Raw genomic sequence first — 21,141 nt, 5'->3', positions numbered from 1 at the left:
CCGCTGTTAAACGCTCCGCTCTCGCCGGGCACGCTCCGAGGAGTGTGTCCGCTCCTGTGATCTTGCGATTGCGGTCCCGCTGCTGCTGAGGCATGGCGGCGACTGAGGATGCGGAGCTCGCTCATGATCTAGCAGAGGGGTTGGAGACGGCTCTTCCTATCTCCACCCGTGTTTGTTAGATCTAGAGCTCGTTTGTTTGTCAAGGAGATTGATGTTGTTCGTGTGACTGAATGGCTCGCGCGCAACGCATATATTACATCATTTCAGTTTTTGATGTGAATCTTGCTACACTAGACCGTATTTACTCATCTGGTTGTTTGATTGCATTTAATTCTGAGGAATAAAATGAAGTATTTGTCTGACTATGAGAAGTTAGATATACAGGGGCTCTTGGGATATAAATTTCTCGAGAGAGTGCACGGGTTAACCTCTCTTCCTTCGAGGAGGTTCAGGCGGTTAGCAGGGGCTGCTGGGCGGAGTAGTCCCAACACACCGTGTTCCAGCCCCTCATTCTGGGGGGCCTCACTTCTCGCACTCCGCAGAGTCTAGAGTCAGAGTGGCGCTCACAGGCCGAAGGCTCCTAGCAGAAGGCGGGTCTGCGGACCGTCATTCTCGGTGGATAGTCTTTGTTGTAAATGTCCTGATGCCTAAGGCCTAGGACTTTTTGAGGGCCAGCTCCCTCTGGGGAAGAGCGGTGTACACCGCATTACACGGTGCCTGCCTCTCCTCAGTGCCCTCAGGAGGTCGGTCTGCCAACCCTGCCGTGTTCCAGGGCACAGCGGTCTCCGGCGAGCGCTTCTCTCAGTTACCGCCCGGAAACGTAGCGGTACTAAGAGGCTCGCTACCTCTACGGAGGTATCTAGAGCAGCTAGTACGGCCATGCCCTGCCAGTCCGCTGCTTCAGGGCACTGAGCTAGCTGCTCTAGGCGCACCACAAGCCAGTCTCGCGAGACTGGTTCCCTTAGGAGGTCACCTGGCGGTGTGGGAGCCCCTGCCAAGTGTGCTACATTGGGTCCTGCCCCGAGCAGGCTGTGGTTTAGTCTTCCTAGCAGACGATGTGGGTCTGAGGGCTGTCGTTTTCAATAGGAGACTTCAGCTATGAGAGTCCTGATGCTGTGGCTCAGGACCTCGGAGGGCAGGCCCCTCTGGGGAAGAGAGGTTCACACCGCATTACACGGAGCCCGTCTCTCCTCAGACCCTTAGACTGATTCCCTTAGTAGATTATTTAGCAGCGTGGAAGCTACTGCCAAATGTATCTCAATGGGTCCTGCATACTGTAGAAAGAGGCTACGGAATCCAGTTCCCCGAGGGGAAACCCGCTTTGCATGCTCAAGGTCACGCGGAGGTGCCTACGTGCCTTAGACATGTGGAGGAAACCTTGGTTCTTGTCACGGGACCCGGTGATGGGAGCTCCTTGTCGCCGCGTATGCTAGCGACGGATGCATCCCTCACCGGTTGAGGTGCGGTCATGAGTGGCCACCCTGCCCGCAGTCTGTGGAGTGGTCGCCATCTGACGTGGCATTCAATTGTCTGGAGATGCTGGCCATGCTTCAAGTTCTCCCAGACCTAAGAGGTCACCATGTGTTGGTGCGAACCCACAACACAGAGTTCTGCATTCACGCCCCTTGTACAAGCTGGCGCACCAGATACTTGTGTGGTCCCAGGGCAAACTCCTCTCGCTGAGAGCAGTTCACATTCCTGGGCATCTCAGTATGGGAGCAGACATCCTGTCGAGGCAGGGGCTGAGGCCCGGGGAAAGGATGCTTCACCCTGAGGTGGTGAAGCAGATATGGAGAGTGTTTGGCCAGACTCAGGTGGACCTGTTGCGACTCATGTGATATCACACTGTCCCCTCTGGTTCTCTCTGACTCATCCAGCTCCACGGAGCCCGACACAGCTAACTGCCCGTTTGGTACAGTGCTGGAGTTCCTGCAGGCCTGTTTATCCGCAGGGTTGACCCACTCCACCCTAGAGGGCTTCGTGGCGGCCATTGCGGCCTACCACGCCCCTCTCGGTGGCCATTCAGTGGGAAGACACCCTCTTCTTACACGTTTCCTCTGCGGTGCACTAAGGCCGAGGCCTCCGGCCAGAGAAGCTTATGCTAAGTGGTGGATCAGGATGCTATTCCATAGCCTCGAGTCCTCTGATCTCCCCTCTCCTTTGGGGGTCAAGATTCACTCCTCCAGAAGTTGGCCTTCGGGATGGCGAGCCCCGCCTACTTTAGCCACACTGGGCTCTTCTGTTCTCTCGCCCTAGCTGTGCAGTCTTCCACACTAGGCAGAGATTTGGAAGTCTGTAGGCGTGGGCATTCTCGTTCCCCTAGCGTTTTTCGACGCAGCTCGAGTTCCTGAAGAGGAACGTCTCAGGTTACGTATGTAACCCTAGTTTCTCGAGGGAACGAGACGTTGCGTCTTGGTGCCATACTTCCGGCGTCCCTGCCGGCACTTGCTTCATTCCTAGAAGCTGACGCTGGCTCCGCCGCACATGCTTTTATAGCTTCCTGGTCATGACGTCATCCGCCGTGACATCCCGTTCAGCTATTGGACTGATTTCACATGTGATTCAGAGCGTGGGTCGCAGAAGGCGTTCCCCTAGCGTTTTCGACGCAGCGTCTCATTCCCTCGAGGAACTAGGGTTACATACCTAACCTGAGACGTTTTCTTGCTCTGTTCATTCCAGTACATGGTGTGTTTGTTGTCTGATATGTGGTAACCCTCTGTTTGGACTAACAGAGACTATCTTTGGACATTTAAGGTTGTGATATACATCACAAACTAAAACTGTTAGGATTGTCAGCATAAAATTGAAAGAACTGAAGAGACTTGTCTGCAGTGAAAGTGCACATAAACATGTTGTGATGCTGTCAGAACAAAAAGTGACAAATCAACAAATGGTCCAAGGCACAACAAAACAGTGACATCAAATGTCAGCACTGTGTGCTATGATTTTGCACACACTTTATTCTTGGACACCAAACATTTTAGAAGAATATATTTGATATTGAGTTTTTAGGAGAAATTATGTTAATTAACTCTTGATTTGCACTGTTGGGTGATATATTAGTTGAGGTTGACAAGTAATGAAACTGCTTTATTATTTATAATAGGATGTTACAGCAAGACATTAATAAATAAGTATAATGAAATATAAGAAAAAAGTTGTAATTAACCCTCAACATAATGAAATAGTGTAATGAGTAAAAATATATAATATATGAAACCTGAGACATGAGAAATTAAAACCAGTATTAAGTAAAAAGGTTTATCAGAGTGATATAAACTTTATATCATGTATTATGAATTAGTGTTTAATTTAACTGATTTAATTTAAAATATATATATTTTTATTGATTTATTAATTAATTTAGCTCTGTATATTATATCTGAATATAAAAGTGATTTTGTATGACAGATATTTGAATGACATTAAAAACAAAAAGATACTAAAAAAATGTATTGGTTGTGCAGTTAATTCCTAATCATACGCATGACATTTTCAATGTTATTCATTATTCATTAAGATTTTTTTCCATTACATTCTAAGTGTAGTAATTTGTGATTCTTTATGTGCCCGGCACACTCTCTGGAGTGTATTCCATTCATATGACACATAGATGGCTTGAGTTTTTATGGTTACAGACTGCTAAACCACACTGCAAATAGGATATGTATCTTTAGGATTTCTCCAGCTCATCCAAAGGCCAAAACATCATCTGTGGGGGCCAGAAAAGGACACCATCTACTCGAAACAACTATGTACATCAACATATCTATGCGCTGCCTCACTAGACGACAGACAGACTACATCCACATCCACTGCCTCACAGTAGTCAGTGAACAGAAACACAGAGAACATAAGGATACTCGATGAACAAGGGTAATTACTTCTCTTTATGAAAGCTGTGGTTGGTTATGTAAAAGGGCAATTAGGATATTTCTCATGTGGTTGTCTCTGTGGCTAGTGATGATTTAAATCTAATATTATGAAATTATTAAGATGAATTGCTGTTAATGAAGAAAATGATTCCTCTGACAGTGATTGAAAGTGCACTTATGACCATGGATACAATTATATTGTTGTTATGGTATATTTGAATGATGAACTCATTTAGGAAACTTTCTAATAAGCAAAATGTTATCTAAATTATAAAAGTTTTTTATTTTTATTTAAGTCACTTGACGGCTCTAAAAATCAAAATGTAACATGGGTGCTTTTTATCCCTCAGGGCAGCTGTCGGAGGGACAGTGACTGACCTCATGAAGAAATCTGGTCAGAAAAGCCCTCAAGGGAGCCGCTGTCCTCTCAGCCCACACATCACCTGTGTCCGTTCATCCAAACACTCTCCTCAAAAGCAGTTCATGGACACAATGTTCATTGGTCAGGATCACTAGATTTCTTCAGTCTTCCTATTCTGTTTTGCTATTGGTAGTCTATTTCTCTATATTGCTAAATCATTGTATCAAGATGCCATTATGTCTTTCCAAACCAGTAGAAAAATATTTTGAAGAATGTTGGTGACCAAACAGTTTTGGTGACCACTGACTTTCAAGAAGAAAAAACACACTGAGACATTTCTCAAAGTATCTTATATTCTCAAAATATCTTATGTACCACAAGACAGGAAGTCATACAGGTTTGAAATGACATGAAGGTGGGTAAATGATGACAGAAGTTTCATTTTGGGTTGAACTGACCGTTCTATCTACAAATAGTTGAGAAAGATACAGTAGATGTTTCAATAAAGATCAGTACTTCAAAAACTGAATATGGTCACATTATGCATTATGTGGTTGATATCAATGTAATTATTTTTTGTCTGCAACTGTGAAATTACGTTGCAGCCTACATTGTTTTCTCTGTTGCAGTTGTAAATTTTGAAAGAGACAACAATGTACCACTGCTAAACCGTTCGAAAGACTCTATTGCCGATGAGGAGCCAGCGACAGAAAACATTTTCTCATTTATTACACATTGTGCCAACGGCCACTGGCTCACATTAAAGCACTGATCATCTATCTACTGTGAGCTTCAAAAGTCTGAGAGCACACTGGCAATCTGGAATATATAATATAATAAAAAGTTTGTGATCATCTTGTTTCTCAGTGTTGGAACAAAATACGTTCTTTAGTTGATGATGTTTATAAAAGCAATGAGATAAAGCACTCTTTCTCCTGTTTGTTTGGGGGTTTTTTTGTTTTTTTTTACAGTTGGTGGTTGGACCCCAACATCTGCGTCATGTGCTGTGGAACGATTTTATCCTTTCTATAATGAATGGAGAACAATGGCGCCAATGCTGAAGCGTTATGGAGATGTGGCTGTCTGCTCATTGGGTGGAATGATCTTTACTACAGGTGGACGTGATGACATCACCTGCGTGAGCAGTGTGGAGAAGTAAGCCCATGATCAAATGCATTCTGTAAAAGCATCCGGCTAATGACTAAATAAGAGCCAAATGATCTTTTCACTGATCTGGGCCCATCAAGAGCACACTGTAAAGGGCAAAATAGTTATTAACATTGAGATTTTGTAAATAACGAAGGTCCGTCATTTTAGGTCAGTCTCATAAATCTAATTACCTGTTGCATTGTAATTTAGTTTGATCGCAAGTCGACCTTCAGAGAGTATTGTCGTTGAACCCCTATGATAAGTTTTGTTTTACTCATATTCTGTCAGTGATAAATTCCATTCACCTTTCATTAAGGAAAAAATTAAGCATTGCAAAATATGCTAAGGGGTTGACAGTCTAATCTGTTCAAACATAATTGATTTGATTTCCTTAAAACTCAATCTTTCTGGTTTCCTTCTGCTACAAATGTGTGTGTGTGTGTGCATGTGTGTGTGTGTGTGTGTGTTTGTGTGTTTGTGTGTGTGTGTGTGTGTGTGTGTGTTTGTGTGTGTGCTGGACTAGCAGCACTTTTGAAGGCCAAGTTTTTGAAAATATAGAGATAAGTCAAAAATATACTTGTGAAGACATTTGATGTGGCCCTCGCTATTTGAAAAGCTCATAAATCAGCCAAATTTTTTTTTTTTTATCAGCAGGTTTCTGTTAGGGTTGTTGAAGGGTTAGTTCACCCAAAAATGAAAATTCTGTGTACTCACCCTCATGTCATTCCAAACCCATAAGACTTCATCATCACAACACAAATGATGACATTTTTAATATTATCTCATCATTTTTTTCCATCCATTAAAAGTCCATGTAACCAAAAGTTTTTAAAAGCACAAAAAGGCATCGTAAAAGTAAGTCATATGAATTAAGCAGTTTAATCCAGACCTTCTGAAGAGACACAATCAGTTTATATGATGAACAGTTGTAATTTAGGCTTTTATTCACATCTTTCTTTGACTTACGTAAATTATATGAAGGTGGGTATAACATCATTTTCAGTTTTTGGGTGGATTATCCCTTTGAGATTTAGCAAAAAGCATCACTTCTGTGTGAAAACCATTGCAAATATGAGATGCACTCACTAATATAATGTATAAATGTGTGTGTGTGAGTAGGAACCGAATGAGTAATGATGACACTGTCCTGACATATGGAGATGGGCTCCAATTAGCAACCAGAAGCCAAAAGCTGAGAGCACATGACAGTTTATATAGTTCACTTAGCAGTTCCACCAACAACCACACATACACACTCATACCTCACAGTCTCCATAAAAACACACACAAACATTATTAAAATGTTTTAACAATGCTGATTTCCCCGGCAACCACACAGGCACACAAGACAGAGCGATTTTTTTTCCCACTGCGCATTTGGCTTGATGAGTGAGTGATCAAATTATGTGATAATGACATCCTGCACATCTCCTTTATAAATATCCTCTTCCTCTGTTTCACAGCACAGCAGCTCTGGGGACAGATTCATTTAGCAGATACCGATTCTACATTACATTCATATTAAAAATCATCATTCAGTGATATCATTCAGTCTGTATGAGATTTACATTGCCATTTGATCTTTTTAGCTAAGACCTGATGTCACTGCAAAACATGGGCATAATGTCCCTTCTTTCTCTGTAGTCTGACTCATCTCACACTCAGCAACACTACAAACATGTTAAAACAGAGAATGATTAAACTTGCGCATGGCATTCTGATTCTTCTTCAGGTACGACTCCAGCATGGATGTGTGGAGCAGCGAGGTGGCATCCCTCAGCAGCCCCCGCAGCAGTGTGTGTGTGGTGGAGATGGATGGGTTCATATTGGCCCTGGGGGGATTTGATGGAGCAGTCTGTACCAACATTGTAGAGAGGTACTTTACACATACTGCATATAGACATGTGTCAGGCAACTGTTGATGATTGTTATACAACATGCTGTAACAGGACAGTGCATTATAAATTGTGTAGACAAAAATAAGGTTTAAATATTTGCAAAACTACAACTGGTGTAATATATTTTGCCTGATATCATCATATGGAATATATGACATTGTGAAAGCCTCTGTGATACCTCTGTGATTTTATTCAGGTATGATCCTGTGCTGAACACTTGGACGAAGATGGCTCCAATGCACCAGCATCGCTCTGGGGCGGCTGCCGCAGTGTTGGATGGGTTCATATATGTCATGGGAGGAACTGACGGAGACACTCCATTGAATTCAGGTCAGAATTGAGAATTGATGTTTAGTTGATGTTGATGTTGATGTTTTTCAACCCAGGCTCAATGTGGTGGTGACATTTCTGCGATGTAATATTACGTTGCTTCTTGCACATTTCCCAACATTTTTAAAGTGAAATGTCTAGAGGGTAGCACTGAAAGCACTTTTAGTTTTATTCAAGACAGATGATCGTGAATCTTGCAACGTTTTATTAACAAAAGCAAACATGAGATAAAAACACATTTGCTGAGGCAGCTATGCAATTATAGCTTGCTTCTACAAGTCTTTAAGGTCTTTTATCATGACTCAAGTTTCACTGGACTTGTACCTGAACACTCAGGATCACAAGTACAATGTAGTACCAGGTGAGCTACCATGCAAGTTTACTACATCGCCAAATCATGCATATTGAGCTGGATATGTGCTGCAAACATCAAAATGTATTAATTTACAAATCATGCACTACATAATGGTAAAAGTATTTTGAGTTTATAGAATTGTAAAAGTATTATATTCATCAATAATCTGCCCTGTAATCATATTTTTTGTGAAGAGAAATAAAAGTTATTTACTTTTAGGTGGAAAATAGCAGTGAACTGTAGGTATGTTTTTGGAATTTAGAAAAAATATAGGTAAAGATTTTTTCCAATAAGCCTGTGTTGGTTTATTTTTAAATAGGTGTGTCACAAATGGTGTGCTATGCACTATGCACTTTTCACTTTTACTATGCTGCAATCTTTAAGTGCCTGAAGTGTCCAACTTTCAACACTTTATCAACACTTTGATCAATTGAATAAGAGCATCATCCAAGTGTTTGAAGTGCACTTTTTCATGTTAGAATTTTCAGAGTGAACACTCAACTCACACAGTTTATACTACAAAATGGTATAGAATAGTACATAGGTATGCAAACTGTAAAACACCTGATATTTTAAAGGTACTGTAAATAGGGTTGCAAAATTCCAGGAATTTTCAAGACTGGAAAATTTCCATGGGAATTGATGGGAATATATGGGAATTAACCAATTATGGGAATATATGGGACTTAATTCAAATCAATTTGATCAAACATACAGAACAAAACAGTAATACGATGGTTTTCTGTTTTAATATACTTAAAAATATGATCTATTTCTGTGATGCAAAGCTGAATATTCATCGGTCATTACTCCAGTCTTCAGTGTCACATGATCCTTCAGAAATCATTATAATATTAATATTCTTTCTTTCTTTCTTTTGAAAGAAATGTATACTTCTATTCAGCAAGGATATGTTAAATTGATTTTAAAAAGTGATAGTAAATATATACTGTATATTGTTAGAAAATTCTTCTATTTTGAATAAATGTTGTTCTTTTAAATTTTTTTATTCATCAATGAAACCTTGAAAAATATCACAGGTTCCAAAAAAAAATCCAAAAATGTCATTTTTTAAATTTGTATTAGTTTGCATGCATGTCATCTTATGACCACACAAAATGTTTATATTTATATTTATGTTTAGACACCGTTTATATAAATTTCCCCAAATTTACAATTAATTCCCATAAATTCCTGTTAAATTTCCAACTTGGAATATTTCCAAAATTCACCAGATTAAGTTCCCATGGAAAGTTCTCTGAAATTTTCCACCCCTTTGCAACCCTAGCTGTAAACAATTTTTGCTTCTCTCCAAAGAGATGTCTTTTTTTTATTGGTTGAAAAAGCTTATTATTCATTCTGTTATTTAGTGGGAGGGAAAATGGCAGGGAGAAGAGGCGAGAATGGGATTGGGAAATGTCACCAACTTTGAACTTGCATCACCCCTAGCAGAGCTTAGTGTGTCAGAGAGTGTATGTTAACATCTAGACCACGCTCTCACAATTAATTATTTTCTGAAGGGCTGCTCCACAAAGCCCACCAATGTCTATAGTGAAAGTTATTCAGCGCTTTAAAAAGACTAAACTTTTTATTTGGATGAAATACACTACATAATGCTGTCATTCTCCACTTAATAATAACAGGCCAGAGTCTGTTAATGTTTTTACGTCAGTAGTGACCCAAAATCCTCTGCTGCAAGCTCGCAGACACTCACATAAACATAGAAAAACTGGTCATAGCTATAAAAATATTTCCGGAGAGCGGGGCAAATATACAGTAAGTACTACACTTGAACGTATTAATGCCTATTTCTGTCTGTGAGAAGTGAGGGTCGAGAGAACTCCCACAACCTTTCTCTGGATATTTACTTATCAGTGCACTTGAGCAAAGCTTTCAGCCTTTTCAGTGAAAAAAACAAACAAACAAAAACAGACAATTTCATGTAAATAAAATAGATGTACAGTATATCCTGTACAGAACCAAAATAAAGATGAAAACATTTGTAGATGATTGTATAATATAATGTAAATAATTTTTTTAATAATAATAATAATACAAATCTACATCTAAAATAGTACATTTGCCAAATACTATGTTGTTGTGTACAATATTATGTACTCACAGAAAACTTATTACTTGTACTTATTATGCATAATGTGGGTGCCCCCTCATATGACCAGCCACATAGTACTCGAGTTATACTCTTTTGCCTATGGTTTTGCTACAGTGACATTCAATAACCAAAAACATTTCCTTTCGTGTAATGCTTCAATTATATGTATTCACACTTATATGTATTCACACTTATATGTGTCAGTATAAATACCAAGATTAAGATGGGCATTAAAAAAATCACTACTAAACTGAAAATTCTGGTATAATTAACTCATATTGTTTCAACCACATTTGACTTTCTTTCTTTCACAGAACAGAAAATAGATATCTAACAAAATATTCGCTTCGTGCACTTTTACTAAGCTGTTTGGACATCGTGCCAAAGACATGATCCTTTTCATTTATCTGAAAGTTACTTAAAAATACATGAGGCAGATCATACAGAAAAAAGGTAAAAGTAAAATTGAAAGTAATTTAGATTACTTTAATTGAGCTGATTGATCTCGATCTGAACTAAATTTTGATCGGATTTAAAGGAGTGGTTTATTCCTTTTCTAATACGATCAAGAGTGCATGTAAAGACTCGATCAGATTGAAAACCGAAACTGAAAGGACTGCGCATGTGCAATGATGTAGAGATAGGGTAATGACATAAGACTCACAGAACGAGCTGTTCTTTCAATTGAATAAAGAGTTGTACTGTCATTATAAAACTCTCCTTTCACACAGAGTCTGTGAAGTGGAGCAGGAGAATGTCCCACCAGTCCTTGTTTCGGATTCTCATCCACAGATGACTGGTTTGGGCATGGGGTGATAAATACAGTATAAGCAGCATGGCACAGCGGTTTATATGTAAAAGGCTATTTATCCAGAAATGGATAAATATTAATTCTGCTGTATGAAACAAATAAAGAAACGGTGTAGGAGAATGGTTATTATGTGCAAACAGTGGGAAATTCTGTATTTGTGCAGTGTGCGCATGTCAAAAAAATCTATTCTGATTTGAAGTTCATGTAAACACTACATTCAGATTCATGAATCGGAATGAATTCAGTCCGATTGAAACAAAATTGTGCATGTAAACACAGCCAATGTGGAGTAAACTAATATATGGAAAGGAGTATCTTGGACATTCTTCTAAATATCTTCTTTTGTGTTCTACAAAAGAAAGTAAGTCATACAGGTTTGTAAGAACATGATGCACACTTTTGAATGCGAAGTATGCATAACAGATCCGATTGTACTTTCCTGACCAGTTGAACGCTTTAACCCACTGGAAGGAATGTGGCGGCCATGTCCCCCCATGCGCACTGCCAGAGAGCAGCCAGGCTGTGCTGTATACTTAGGACGCATCTATGTGGCAGGTGGCAGAGATGAACTGCGTTTGGAGCTCAGCACGGCAGAGAAGTTTGACCCTGACAACCAGAAGTGGACCCCTGTCAAACCAATGGGACACAAACGCTTTCAAGTGAGCCTATTCTCCCCACAGCAACCTGTTTTCTATTCTCCGATGCCTATTGACATTTTAGTACACACCTATTGACTTTTTTGACTTTCATCCTGAAGTACATCACAACAACAGCTGACACTTTATTGACAATATAGTCTTGCCTCCTGGCTGACTGAGTAAAATGAGGTTACAGTTCTTAGTGTTCCATCTCTTGTCATGTTTGTGGTGTGGAGGTTTCCCTGACTGTGTTTGGTGGGATGCTGCTGGCAGTAGGAGGCTCAGATGGGATATCAACTCTTACATCGGTTGAGGCTTATAACCCAGACTCAAACACTTGGAGGTGTGAACTACTCTTACACATCCATCAAGTCTATTCTTCTCTTCCTTAGATAACATTTCTTCTCTTTCTTCTCTTGACAGACACTTTGGATGTATGAAGACTAAACACCCAGGCGGTGGAGTTGTCTTGCTAAAAACACACTAAATTTGTGCTTTGTTTGCTAAACTCTTAGTTTTTGCTCTCTAAGTGAAATGTATTTGATAGATCTGTGATGGTAATAAAATGTGCTATAGTAGTTTTATGATTGGTGGAGCTAATATGTTAGGTTAGAGGTGAGTAATGAAAATACAAAAGCAGAAAAAGAATTTAATATCAACAATCCATTACATTATATGGGTCTCTCTGGGAAGGTTTTATTTACAGCCAGAAAGACTGGCGTGGAAAATGAGTGCGCACTTATTGAAAGTGTCTTGTTATGGACACTTACTAATGGACAGTCCCACTGGAGCAATCTGGAGTTACAAGCATTGGTCAATGACACTGTAATGAAAGCAGATTTTAGTGCTTCTTCATTTCACCTCTTTCAGAGTATAAAACCTAAGGCCTTTGGGTTTCCCAGATCTCAGTCGTACAACCAGCCTATATATGTTTCAACATCTTCCTCATGCGAGAACTAGACACAACCCTTGACAAAGCACAAAGGTTTTAAGCATGAGATTGTGTAAAAAAAATTCCATACAGACAATTGTTTCTATTCACAAATGTGTATTTTGGTCCCAGACTCTTAATTTGACCCTCTTTATTTATCTGAATGTTATTCAAAAATACATGAGGCGGTTATAGAAAAATTATGTAAAACACCTTTTGTGTGAATAGCTTATACATTTCTGAATTAAAAGTATTTTTTGATATTTTGGTGGGATTTAAGTAAAAATGATTGTGTCAGACAGTACAAACCTTTAGAAGACTGTAATTCCTGGAAAAACTCTTAAGCATATGCAGTTTGGCATAATCTTTTATTAATCATTTTTAATAATTATATTACACATTTTATTAATAAATCTTATTTTAAAAAAACAGATAATATGTCAAAGTCAGATAATCAGTTCCAGCAATAACCAATATTCAGGAAGACATGTGATTATGTGAGAATATAATATAATATCTTTTGGTGCTTTTGGCAGTGTGGGCAGGTGCCAAATCCTGCTGGAAAATTAAATCAGCATCTTCAAAAAGCTGGTCAGCAGAAGGAAGCATGAAGTGCTCCAAAATTTCTTGGTAAACGGGTGCAGTGACGTTGGTTTTCAAAAAACACAATGGACCTACACCAGTAGATGACATTGCACCCCAAATCATCACAGACTGTGGAAACTTAACACTGGACTTCAAGCAACTTGGGCTATGAGCTTCTCCACCCTTCCTCCAGACTCTAGGACCTTGGTTTCCAAATGAAATACAAAACTTGCTCTCATCTGAAAAGAGGACTTTGGACCACTGGGCAACAGTCCAGTTCTTCTTCTCCTTAGCCCAGGTAAGACGCCTCTGATGTGGTCTGTGGTTCAGGAGTGGCTTAACAAGAGGAATACGACAACTGTAGCCAAATTCCTTGACACGTCTGTGTGTGGTGGCTCTTGATGCCTTGACCCCAGCCTCAGTTCATTCCTTGTGAAGTTCATTCAAATTCTTGAATCGATTTGGCTTAATCCTCATAAGGCCGCGGTTCTCTCGGTTGCTTGTGCATTTTTTTCTTCCACACTTTTTCCTTCCACTCAACTTTCTGTTAACATGCTTGGATACAGCACTCTGTGAACAGCCAGCTTCTTTGGCAATGAATGTTTGTGGCTTACCCTCCTTGTGAAGGGTGTCAATGATTGTCTTCTGGACAACTGTCAGATCAGCAGTCTTCCCCATGATTGTGTAGCCTAGTGAACCAAACTGAGAGACCATTTTTAACGCTCAGGAAACTTTTGTAGGTGTTTTGAGTTGATTAGCTGATTGGCATGTCACCATATTCTAATTTGTTGAGATAGTGAATTGGTGGGTTTTTGTTAAATGTGAGCCAAAATCATCACAATTAAAAGAACCAAAGACTTAAACTACTTCAGTCTGTGTGCATTGAATTTATTTAATACACGAGTTTCACAATTTGAGATGCACCTGTATGAATGAATGAATGAATGAATAAATCTTTTGTGTATTCAAGGTCCATGAGCATTTCAAGATTAACATCCTTATTACTTTAACCTTTATTGGCTCATTTAATTTTTTATTACCTTATTAACTTAGCATTGAAACGAAGGCATATTGTATTTCTTACATGAATATATTCTCAGTGGATGTCAATATGACATGATTTGTTGATTCTTGATCTATGCTTATTTTTATGTCAATTTTTTGGTAAAGAGTTACTACGATTGTTACTATGTTTCATAATAGCAAAAGTTACTCTCTAATTCTGCGTGAATGGTTTTATGGGGAAGAGAACGAGTTCCTTGCCTTTGTATATGACTGACATTAAACCAGCCAATAAAATGAATTACACCTAAAACTTAATGACCTAATCAAGGTCTTGATTTTGATTGGTTAGCAGCTCACTGTAAGCAAGCACATAGCATGAAATGATGTAGCTGTCTCTTCATGTCCGTGTTGGCGAGGATTTCAGGTGGTCCAGGAGATGGCGATGTAAGCTTTGAAGGAGAGAGAAGAGAGGCTGTAAGGATGACTTAGTGGCTTTACCTAACAGATGCAGAGGTGACAGCGTCTCAAAACATTTCCCTGCTGCTCTACATCTCTTCTGACGCGCCGCAGTTGCCGTTTCCTTCTCGTCAAACAAGGGCTCTTTGGGCTCACTGGATACACAGAGACTGAACATGTGAATTGAATGTGGACAACATATTATCATTCTTTAATTAATGACCAACATCACCAGTATCTCATGGATGCAAAGTTGAATTGCACGCGACAAACAGAAACAGAGATGTTGAAGGTACCGAATATTGCACTCAGCGGTGCTCTTCTGTAAGAGGAGGGTTTAATCAGGGTCGTTATCCGCCCCTTTAATGCAAGTGTCCATGGAGGACGGATCTATCTGGAGGACATTACCATCGGAAGTCCTTCACGGACACTTCGCAGTGGCTTCTGTTAAAAATGTGCGGCGTTTGGGTCGCCAGTAACACAGTTATTTACAATGATGGGACCGCGCAGCCTGTCTCAGGCAGGTGAGAACATCATGCCATGTCACGATGGACTAATTCTTGTTCGTGTTTTGTACTTTTTACATTTATCATATTGTTTTGTGAAGATGGCATTGCTTTTGGGCACGAGTAGCCTATTAGTGCTGTAGATTTGCTAGTGGAAATAATACATTAACAGCAACACTTCTGATTTAGAATTGTTTTATATTTGAATTATTTTTGAAAACGTATTTTTTAAAAAAGAGAAAGAAATCCAAACAACACTATAAAAAGTGTAAAAATGTAGTTGTCACCTTAGGTATAGGCTAAAGTAGAGCTCATACTGACTTGGCTAGGTAGATAGATAGATAGATAGATAGATAGATAGAGTATTGGTTTTCTTGTTCTTGTTTTAACTATGTGCCTGTTAACTGATATGCAGAACCGATTTTCATTCTCTTAATTTTAGCATTTTACGTAACAACAACAATTATTATTATTAATGGTGGTATTAATAATATTTTTGCTAATTATGCAGTGTTGGTTTTATATGCAAATATTTTCATTAAATGCTATTTATTGTCATTTTTGTTAATGAGTTGTATAATTTATTGAATGAGCTATGCATTTCTCACTTCAGAATACATTACTCTTATGTAAAAAGTGAGTAATTATACAAACATTTTTATTCAATTTGTTACCTTTGAATATCTTTGTTGGATGTTATTCTGCATAGCTCCACCAAATGGTTCTAGTTATTTCTAGACCGAATAGTAAACATCTAGTTCCTAATTAAGTGTGAATATCGGTAAAAAATATTGAAATGATTATTGGTTTAACACTTACGGAGCTAGTTGTACCTGATTTGACCCAGAAAATACTGTAATATATTTGTGATTTGTTATGTAGTGTGGTCAGATTCATTCAATTATTATTATTTTTCTATTTATTTACAAAAACCAATTAGTTGAGATGTTACATTATGAACTAAAGTATATATTATTGGTTCCTTGTCAAAACATTCATACTGTGTCTGCAAGTACACACAGATGCAGTGTCTTGTGTCAATGCCATTTTCTCCCTAAGGTATGCCCATTTTTTTATATCCTCAACATTGTTCTTTTTATTAGCGTCTGAGCACTGTATAACCCTTGAGCAAAGGCACATTTTAGTCTGAGTTTTATGCACTGTAATTCATTGTACCCCTTGGCCAACCAAATCACCCTCCACCCACTTATCAGCGATTTGCACACTAATGCAGGCGCTCACTACTGTCATTACACACTCGTGTATCCCTGAGAGTGCTAATAGAAACCATACAGGGAACATTCTAGATGATGGTTTTCACAGTGTGCAAAATGTGACAAGAATGACATAAAAGGTGAACGTCAGTCTGTGGATTGTAGTTCCTCAAGGGTATAATTATGGCCAAGGGTACTGGTGAACTATCTGTGAAAGATGCCTTGTTATTGGATAACTGTTAGATAGAGACCGTTAAAGCTTTCTAGCTTAGAAGTTATTCATACAGTTACAGGACAGATGAGTAAGCCTACAGTAATGTATTCTTTCTGTAACCCTGCATTAGCCTATAACAACTTGGATTAATTTTATATGCTTACATTATTGGTGTTCTTCATGCATGTGACCATAATGTTTATTAATACTCCTTCCCCTTTCTCTCCATATTGTCAGAGCCAAGCATGACTCCGCCACGACGCTCATCCACTGCTGCTGACAGGTAAACCAAACCTCGCAAACATACAAAGTTATAAATAAAAGATTATTGGAATACATTTTACAAGAAAACACTATTGCAGTTTTTTAACTCTGAAATTTCACAGTTAATTCAGTGTGTTGCTGTTTATTTTTAATTGTTTGTTACATTTTCTAGAGTAAAACTAATTTCTACAACCTTTTTTACAGTGTAGACTTATAATTATGCTAATCATGCAAATTGTGTCCAAACTACAAGTGTGTTCTACAAGTGCTTAGCTGCAGTCCAATTCATAAATAATATATATTCTGTGTATACATGCATAATGCATGTTATGTGATTGTATTAACTGTAAGATTTACGTCTGTTTCTTCAGGTTGCCTACGGAGACTGTTCAGAGGAATAACAGCAGTAATACTGGTGTTATTCTGGACATTTCCACCCTGAAAATGGCCGATGTGGACTCTGAGGTCCCTCCTCTACCTCCACGATACCGCTTTCGAGATCTGCTGCTCGGGGATCAATCTTTTCAAAATGATGACAGGTAACTTCCTACTGTGTGTCCTCAGCGGGTCACTCTCATAAAGCATTCATAAACACTGGCACTGCAGTCCACTTGTAGGGTTTTTCTTGGCATTGCTTTTGAACTAAGAGCTGAATAATTAAAATAAAGATATTGCATCACTGTAAAATGTATAACTGCCAGTTATTATCGGTCCGTAAGAAGTAAAAACATAAAACTAACTCATTTGACCTCTACAGTCTTAAAAATAAAGGTTACTTATTGGCATCTATGGTTCCATGAACACCCATGGAAACTTTCCATTCAATAAAGGGTTCTTTATATCTTTAGATTATTTAAAAAAAGGGTTTTTAAGTAATTTAAGATTTTTCTTAGAGCGTACAATCTACCTTTGTTGATGTAAGCCAATATGAATCTGTTAAGCTTCAAAGGTCACAACAACTATTTCAAAGCAATAGTTGTTTTTATGTGTACAATGTTTTTAATGAGGAAAAAATTACTAAGTGCACATTTAAATTATAAATGTAATTAATTTGTGGCTTAAATTAAACTAGAAATGAATGAATAAAAAAAACAAAAAAATATTGTTTCAATAAATCTTTGCTACCACATGCAGCACATTTCTGTTACTTGACAAAACATTTATTTCATTGTAGAAAAGAGACCACATTTCACAATTTCTTTCATAATTAAGCATTTCACAATTTTTTGCTCCGGCACCCGGGGAGCAGTTGGGGGTTCGGTGCCTTGCTCAAGGGCACCTCAGTCGTGGTATTGAAGGTGGGAGAGAGCGCTGTACATTCACTCCCCCTACCTACAATCCCCGCAACCTTTGGGTTATGAGTCCGACTCTCTAACCATTAGGCCACAACTTCCCCTTTGATATATAATATCATACATAAAATGCAACTTGCCAAATTGTTTATGTACACACGATGTGTGTGTTCTGTGTTTGCGTTATGGAGATATACTGTATATGTACACTGTATACGTAAACGTTGTGCTTGTGTAAGAATAAGATGAAGTGTGTGTGTTGGGTTATAGGGAGCTGTCCTTCACTGTGGTGCTGAAGTTAAGTAGAGGCTGAAATGCAGGAGTCATTGTAGCTTATTTAAATAGCTGTGAGCTGTGAGAGGTGAAATTCAGGGCAACCTTTACATTTTCAAGAAAAATGTGTCATCCTTGGGCTTTGAGTGGGATTTCTATTTCTGTGAATGCTGTTTTACAAGGGTTTACACAAGAAATACATTATTTCTGCTTCATTTAGCGAACAATAACAGGCATCATGGCTGCTCTCAGTCTGCTGTGGTTTTCTTTGTGTATTCCTTATTGCCACAGTATCGGTTTTCCCACTGGTGAGGGAAATTTGTGCTCTATTACCCTGCTGTGGCGTAAGCCACAAATCATTGATCTGTTTATTTGAAATCCATCTGCTTTTGTTCTTCTATTACTCCCCTTTTCTGTGGCATATCTCTAGCCAAAACAGGTAGTCACAAGATTTACTGGTTTGGTTTATTTGCCTTGCAATGCTTATTGGCAACTATTGCACACTATTATTTAAGCTCTCTCTGGCAGGTTGTAAGTGGTCCATATATCTCAGGGGAGTCTGCTAACCTTCAAACTTTTTCCTTTCTAAGTTTTGTCTTTTGCAGGCCAGGCCAAGCCAGGCCAATTTAACAAGTACACTACATTATTTATCTTCATACTAAATCTCAACTGTGACTCAAGCTCCTTTAGAAACGAAGCACACAGAAAGCAATATCCTGCTGTGTGTGTGCTGTAATCATGGGCTCATTCCATCACTGATGGCTTCTTTCACTAACATGTCCTCTGTGAAGATATACTTGATTTTACACTGGACAAATTGGCAGGGTTGTAAGAAGTCATTTGTTACAATAAAAAGCTAATGTTAAATACATAGCTCAACAGGATCTTTGATTTATTGAATCAAAGATAGGCACATGGTAAAACAAGAAGTGATTTCTTACAATAAAAAGCTAATGTTAAATACATAGCTCAACAGGATTGCATTTATTGAATCAAAAATAGGCACATGGTAAAACAATAATATTGCAGTTTTAAAATATTGTTTGCTATTTGAATATATTTTGTAAATATATGTAATTTGATCATATATTTTATTTCTGTGATGGTAAAGCTGTCATTACTCCGGTCTTCAGTGTCACATGATCCTTCAGAAATCATTTTAATATGCTGATTCACTCTTCAAGAAAGATTTCTTCTTCTTTTCATCAATGTTTGTTGAAACTGTGATACTTTTTTTCAGGATTATTTGATGTATATAAAGTTTAAAAGAACAGCATTTAATTACAATTTTTGAATGCATCCTTGCTGAATAAAAAGGTCAATTCAGTAATTCAATTAAAGGTATGTAGTTATTAATTATGCTAATTTATGACCCTTTGTTTTATGAACTTATCTGGAATGCATTAGTCGCAGCTGCGAGTGTTCAGATATTTCTAAATAATGACCAATAATAGCCAATGTCAAGGACAACACATTTTATAACAAGCCACTCATTCTGAAAACGTGTATTTTGTTTTGTGTCTCTGCAGTCTCTACAAGTACAATTAAATTTAATAATTCATGCCACTATTTTTGATTAGGTAAGTAGGTATAATGTAAATGTAAAAAAAAAAAACACTTTGCCAGAGTGACAGGCTGTACATGATTCCTTACTTAATTAAATTTCTCTCTGCCAGATGTCACTTTATTATTATGAGGTACTATTGTAAAAGGGATAGAAATGCAACTAGTAGTCAGGAATATGATAAATTCAGACTAAAATGTTTTACACTGCATTTCAGTTCATGAAATGCATGCTGTCTGTGCAAAAGAGCAATTTTGATCATTAGATATTACAGTGTGTGTGTGTGTGTGTGTGTGTGTGTAGCGTGGTGTGACGTCGGGAATCTCCACATGCTGCTGTCATTTCAGTTATGATATTGTGTGTGGGAATGTGTGTTTGTGTCTGTTCTGAACACAGAGATTGAAGGCCGTTTGAGAGTGTATGTGTGTGTGCTTGTATGTCCTGTGACTATCTCTAAGGTTATCCAGAGGTCCTTTCCTTCAACTTTTTATTTTGCTATTCTCTCTTTCTCAGTTGCATCACTGTTCCCTCCATTTCAGTTTCTGTCCATCCCATTTTTCACTGTTTATGTGTGTATATATGTACCTATATACTGTGTGGGAGTTGAAGAGGACAGAGGACATTTTCTCATGTCAAAAGGACAGTACAATGCATCAGCAGTGGTTTGTCAGTCTCATCAGACAGTAAGAGGTGACTTTGTTCCAGCCAATCACATCAATCTCGCCTTTTTTGTGGTTGCATCAATGAAACCTATTGTATCCTCATCAACAGCAGCAAAAGTACTGCATTATTCTGGTCTGAACAATCTCCATACAAAATATCGTTGAGTGTTTCTACAGATGCCTTTATGTCTGTACACTGGGGAAAAAATGGTGCAGAAAACTTTCATTCAAAATAGATGCTGTCCATCCCATTTTTCACTGTTTATGTGTGTATATATGTACCTATATACTGTGTGGGAGTTGAAGAGGACAGAGGACATTTTCTCATGTCAAAAGGACAGTACAATGCATCAGCAGTGGTTTGTCAGTCTCATCAGACAGTAAGAGGTGACTTTGTTCCAGTCAATCACATCAATCTCGCCTTTTTTGTGGTTGCATCAATGAAACCTATTGTATCCTCATCAACAGCAGCAAAAGTACTGCATTATTCTGGTCTGAACAATCTCCATACAAAATATCGTTGAGTGTTTCTACAGATGCCTTTATGTCTGTACACTGGGGAAAAAATGGTGCAGAAAACTTTCATTCAAAATCGCTGGTGAATTTCAAAGAAATGGCATATGTGACGCATTAAAATTTTAAAGT

The 21,141-nt window shown here is 38.4% G+C and overlaps 1 protein-coding gene across 1 annotated transcript; it reads left to right on the top strand.

Annotated features, from left to right (window-relative positions):
* The first annotated feature begins 3,764 nt into the window (after nt 1-3,764).
* On the top strand, nt 3,765-12,643 carry LOC107552617 (kelch-like protein 20). Its single transcript, XM_016234538.1, has 8 exons — nt 3,765-3,876; nt 4,226-4,377; nt 5,208-5,391; nt 7,118-7,261; nt 7,480-7,613; nt 11,340-11,551; nt 11,767-11,873; nt 11,954-12,643. The coding sequence occupies exons 2-8, from the start codon at nt 4,257-4,259 to the stop codon at nt 12,015-12,017; spliced, it is 966 nt and encodes a 321-aa protein (XP_016090024.1). The 5' UTR covers nt 3,765-3,876; nt 4,226-4,256; the 3' UTR covers nt 12,018-12,643.
* Nucleotides 12,644-21,141: the final 8,498 nt, after the last annotated feature.

This window comes from Sinocyclocheilus grahami, unplaced genomic scaffold (genome assembly GCF_001515645.1).
Source record: "Sinocyclocheilus grahami isolate Dianchi unplaced genomic scaffold, SAMN03320097.WGS_v1.1 scaffold454.1, whole genome shotgun sequence".
In the NCBI taxonomy this organism is placed as follows: Eukaryota; Metazoa; Chordata; class Actinopteri; order Cypriniformes; family Cyprinidae; genus Sinocyclocheilus; species Sinocyclocheilus grahami.
Note: the sequence above shows the minus strand (reverse complement) of the source record. Positions and strands in the feature narration are given on the sequence as shown.